General features: G+C 43.8%; 1 protein-coding gene and 1 non-coding gene across 2 annotated transcripts; one reads left to right on the top strand and one right to left on the bottom strand.

Annotated features, from left to right (window-relative positions):
- Positions 1–643: 643 nt before the first annotated feature.
- On the bottom strand, positions 644–750 carry LOC112091079. Its single transcript, XR_002901983.1, has one exon. It is a non-coding gene; the product is annotated as a small nucleolar RNA R71 (small nucleolar RNA).
- Positions 751–1347: 597 nt separating this feature from the next.
- LOC112091077 lies at positions 1348–5541 on the top strand. Its single transcript, XM_024163860.1, is given in 4 exon segments — positions 1348–2512; positions 2575–3069; positions 3544–3845; positions 3847–5541. Coding segments are annotated over 4 exon segments (3657 nt in total).
- Positions 5542–5662: the final 121 nt, after the last annotated feature.

Raw genomic sequence — 5662 nt, 5'->3', positions numbered from 1 at the left:
GCTATAGTCTTTCCTGGGAGCACTCTCGGTGGTTACAATTTACGTTACTATATAATTATTTTCTTTTTGATTAAAAATAAAAAAAAAAACAAAAACAAAAAAAAAGAGCTGCTTAGGGTGAATGCATCGATATAAAGACGAACTAGGGAGATTTGCTCAACGTCCAAATTTAGAAAACCTTAGTGAAATTCTATCCAACTCATCTTCTTCGTCTCCATCTTCGCACTCGTCGTTGGAATTCGCATTTCAAAATCTATTCGCAATGGCACAACACGAGGAAGTTCAGCAGAGGACGTTGCAAGATTACTTGCACCCAACGCGCATGGCCACCCCATATTGCATCATGTTCCCACCGAATGCACCGCTTACGGATTTCAAGCCGGGTATGATTGCACTTCACCCAACCTTTCACGGGTTAGAGAACGAGAACCCCTATGTACACATCTAGGAGTTTGAAGAGGCGGTGGCCACCTTTCACAAGCGTGCTGAGACCGCAAACACTGTCAGATTGAAGTTTTTCCCTTTCTCTCTGAAGGATAAGGCCAAAAGCTGGTTGTATTCACTTAGGCCCAGGTCTATTGGTACGTGGAAAGAAATGACGACGACATTCTTCAACAAGTATTTCCCACACCATAAGACCAACAATTTGAAACGACAAATCTCAAATTTCACTCAAAAGGAAAACAAAACTCTTTATCAAGCTTGGGAGCGTTTTAAAGATCTGTTAAATCTGTGTCCCTACCATGGATATGAAAGTTGGTGCCTCATAAGCTATTTCTACGATGGACTCACAATCCGAGAGCGTCAATTTGTTGAGATGATGTGCAATGGAGATTTTCTCCAGAAGGATCCTGACGAAGCTATCGAGTACCTGAATGAGTTAGCTGAGAAAGCTCATACCTGGACTAGACCGAGTGCTACTGAGAGCACCAGTAGGTCCCGACCAGTTGGAGTTTATCAATTAAGGGAAGAGGACAACCTCAAGGCCCAAGTTGAAGTTTTAACGAAGCAATTGAGGCCCTCAAAAGTAAAGATAGTAAAGGACCCTACATGGTGGCAAGGACAGAAACACATGAGCCTTGTTTAGTTTGTGGTGGAACGGGCCACCTAACTCAGGATTGCCACACTTTAAGTGAAATGAGAGGGGTATATGAGGAGCAGTGCAATGTATTGGGCACATACAAGAAGCCTTACAGACCTTTCTCAGAATCTTATAATCCTGGTTGGAAAAACCACCCGAACTTTAGTTGGTGAGATTCGAACCAACAAGCACAATCATCTGGAGGGCAATGGAGATCAGAGCAACAATCTCAACCACCAAGGACATATTTTGTGCCTCAGAATAACATGCAGCCGAAAGGGAATTCTCTAGAGGATACCCTAAAAGCTTTTATGGACGCGCAAAATAAGACGAATCAAAGGGTTGATTCAATGCTCACGCAGCTGGTGGAAGAGAACAAGGAAATAAAAAGCCAGATCACAAAGCTGATAGAAGCTTTAACCGTTCAAGAGCGTGGTAGATTTCCATCACAAGCCCAGTCTAATTTGAGAGGAACAAACATGGCTCAAACTTCCAACTCTGAAGGTCAAAATATCAAAGAAGTTAACGTCATCACTACTCGAAGTGGTAAGAATTCAGACACGCCATCAACAAGTACTACCACTTTGAGTAATGAAGAATCGGTTCAGGAGAAAGAAGAGCCAACAAAAACTCTGATAAAGGTGCCTTTCCCTCAGGCTATCCGACCTGCTGGGAAAGTGCCGGAAAACCAAAGTGAGATCCTGGAGCACTTGACACAATTGAAGATCAATCTTCCCTTACTACATGTGATCAAGCAAGTGCCGGCCTACGCCAAGGTTATAAAGGATCTGTGCACTATAAAGAGAAAGCACCATGTCAAGAAGACTGCATTCTTGACAGAACAAGTGAGTGCGGTGATTGAGCAGAAGACACCGCTGAAGTACAAAGATCCTGGTTGTCCCACCATTTCCTGCACCATTGGGACACGCGAATTCAGCCAAGCATTGTTAGACCTAGGATCGAGTGTTAACCTCATGCCTTATTCAGTCTACTCACAATTAGGTCTTGGAGATATTAAGCCCATATCTGTGGTTTTGCAACTGGCCGATCGATCTATTAAGAGACCACGAGGAATAGTGGAAAATGTGTTATTGCAAGTTGATAAGTTCTACTATCCTGTGGATTTTGTTGTTTTGGACACTCAGTCAGTGGTTGATGTGGAGTCAAAAATCCCGATCATCCTTGGAAGACCATTCCTCGCGACAACAAATTCTCTAATTAATTGTAGAAATGGTCTAATGAAGATCTCTTTTGGGAATATGACTCTCAAGGTAAATATTTTCAACATTGTAAAACAACCACAAGGTGATGACGAGTGTCACCAAACATTCCTGATCGACACACTTGTCGAGGAGGAGCTTCTGTTACAAAGCAACTCTGAAGATCTTGAAATTCTCCTCCAAAATTCTAAATCTGAAAGTTCCGGTCCTTGTGAGTTGGCTAACATTTCTGTCATTTTCAATAACTCACAGGACAAAGGAATTATGTTTAAGCAACTGTGTTTGAGGAACTTCCGCAAGGGAGAGAGAAACCAAAGCCTTCCATCGAAGAAACCCTTACAGTGAAACTTGCTCAACTACCTGAAGGATTAAAACATGCATTTTTGGGAGTCGGCGATGCCTTTCCTGTTATCATTTCTTCCAAACTCGATGCATCACAAGAGCGGCGGTTGATCAACATGCTGCAAAAGCATAGATCGGCATTGGGTTGGACGATTGCTGACATTAAAGGGATCAGTCCTTCGATCTGCTCCCATCATATTCATGTGGAAGAAGGAGCTAACCCGCGAAGAGATCCTCAAAGAAGATTGAATCCAACAATGAAAGAAGTGGTGAAGAATGAGGGTCTCAAGCTATTAGATGATAGCATCATTTATCCTGTTGCTAACAGCAAGTGGGTTAGTCCGACCCAGGTAGTGCCAAAGAAATCGGGGGTCACTGTGGTGGAAAAGGAGAAAGGGGCTCTAGTTCCCACAAAGGTCGTGACTGGTTGGCGCATGTGTATTGACTATCGCCAGCTTAACGCCGCCACTCGCAATGACCATTTTCCACTTCCATTCATCGATCAAATCCTAGAACGAGTGGCAGGGGATCCTTTCTATTGCTTTCTCGATGGCTATTCAGGATATTATCAGATAGAGATAGCATTAGAAGATCAGGATAAGACAACATTCACATGTCCTTTTGGCACTTACGCCTTTCGACGAATGCTATTTGGATTGTGTAATGTACCTGCCACATTTCAGAGGTGTATGATGAGCATTTTCAGCGACATGATCAAAAAATGCATGGAAGTGTTCATGGATGATTTGACAGTCTTTGGAGATTCATTCGACACATGTCTTTTCAACTTAGAAGTCGTTCTACAAATATGTGAAGAGAAGGGTCTTGTGCTCAATTGGGAGAAGTGTCATTTCATGGTATCATCTAGCATAGTTCTTGGGCACATTATTTCTGAAAGAGGAATCGAGGTTGACCGCTCTACGGTTGAACTCATTTCCAACCTGCCCACCCCCAAGGCTGTTAAAGATGTCCGATCTTTTCTGGGGGACGCCGGATTCTACAGGAGGTTCATTCAGAATTTTTCATCTATAGCGAGACCGCTAAGCAACCTCCTAGCAAAAGATGTTGTGTTCAACTGGACACAAGAGTGTGAGGATGCATTCCGAACACTCATCGTAAAACTGACTTATGCCCCTATTATGCAGTTACCAGATTGGAGCTTACCTTTCGAGATCATGTGTGACTTAAGTAACTACGCTGTGGGGGGGCGTTCTTGGTCAACGGAGGGAGGGGAAGCCTTTCGTTGACTACTACGCAAGCCGTACTCTGAATAGTGCTCAAATGAACTACTCTACTACTGAAAAAGAGTTGCTTGCTGTAGTATTTGCTTTCGACAAGTTTCGTGCATATCTGATTGGTTCACCTATCACCATCTTCACAGATCATGCCGCCCTTAAGTACATTCTCTCCAAAAAGGATGCTAAGGCGTATTTAATTAGGTGGATCCTTATCCTGTAGGAATTTGACTTGACAATCAAGGACAAGAAGGGAGTCAAAAATGTGGTGGCGGACCACTTATCTCGTATTGAATTTAATGATTCCGCTGAAATTCCTGCTATTAGAGATGACTTCCCCGATGAACATCTCTTCGCCGTCACTAAGATGCCATGGTATGCGAACATTGTTAACTACTTGGTGACGGGTGAGATTCCATCTACCTGGGGTGCACAAGACAAAAGGAAGTTTCTGGTCGAGGTTCGTAACTTTTATTGGGATGACCCCTATCTTTTTAAGTACTGCCCCGACCAGATCATAAGACGATGCATCCCAGATGATGAAGTGTCTAGTGTCCTGAACTTTTGCCACAACGATGCATGTGGCGGTCATTTTTCTATGAAGAAGACCGCCGCGAAAATCTTGCAGTGTGGTCTCTATTGGCCCACTTTATTCAAGGACACCAATGACTTCTGTCGTTCCTGTGATAGGTGCCAAAAGCTAGGTGCTTTGTCCCGTCGCCATATGATGCCCTTGAACCCGATTCTCGTAATGGAAATATTCGATTGCTGGGGGATAGATTTTATGGGACCATTTCCACCTTCTTATGGATTCCTCTACATACTCCTCGCTGTGGATTACGTGTCTAAGTGGGTAGAAGCCGTGGCGTGCCGGAACAACGATAACACTACTGTTGTAAAGTTCTTAAAGGAAAATGTGTTATCTCGATTTGGAACGCCGCGTGCCATCATCAGTGATCAAGGCACCCATTTCTGCAACCGTTCTTTTGAGGCTCTGATGCGTAAGTACGGTGTGGTTCATAAAGTTTCAACTGCCTATCACCCACAGACAAATGGCCAAGCTGAGTTGGCCAATAGGGAGATTAAGCAAATTCTAGAAAAGACGGTTAATCCCAATCGCAAGGATTGGTCTCTGCGCCTTCCGGACGCACTTTGGGTATACCGCACTGCTTACAAAACCCAACTTGGGATGTCTCCCTACAGGCTTCTCTTTGGAAAAGCTTGTCATCTACCTGTAGAGCTCGAACATAAGGCTTATTGGGCTACCAAGGCCCTCAACTTCGATCTCAGCGCTGCAGGTGTCAATCGGAAGCTCCAGCTTTCCGAAATCAAGGAGTTAAGGAACGATGCCTATGATAATTCCAGGATCTACAAGGCAAAAATGAAAGCGGCTCATGATAAGCAGATCCTGAGGAAGAACTTTGAGCCGAATCAGCGGGTTCATCTCTATGATTCCCGTTTGCATCTCCACCCCGGTAAGTTGAGGTCGCGGTGGACTAGCCCGTTCGTAGTGAAATGCGTTTTTCCCAATGGTGCTGTCGAGGTTGAAGACCCAACCGATGGGAGAATTCTTAAAGTAAATGGCCAGCGTCTGAAAAATTACTTAGAGCATGTGGACCAGGTTGAAGAGATCATTCTCGACGACCCCGTTTACCAGCCTTGAGTAGTTTGCTCACATCTCCTGTATCATATTTTCATTTTTTATTTTTCATTTCTCTTTTTACATTTTTATTATGTGTGTGTTTTTGGAGAATCATATCAGGAAGCTCAAGTTGTGCTCATAC

This window comes from Morus notabilis, unplaced genomic scaffold (genome assembly GCF_000414095.1).
Source record: "Morus notabilis unplaced genomic scaffold, ASM41409v2 Scaffold3, whole genome shotgun sequence".
NCBI lineage: Eukaryota > Viridiplantae > Streptophyta > Magnoliopsida > Rosales > Moraceae > Morus > Morus notabilis.
This window is presented reverse-complemented; position numbering and strand designations above follow the sequence as displayed.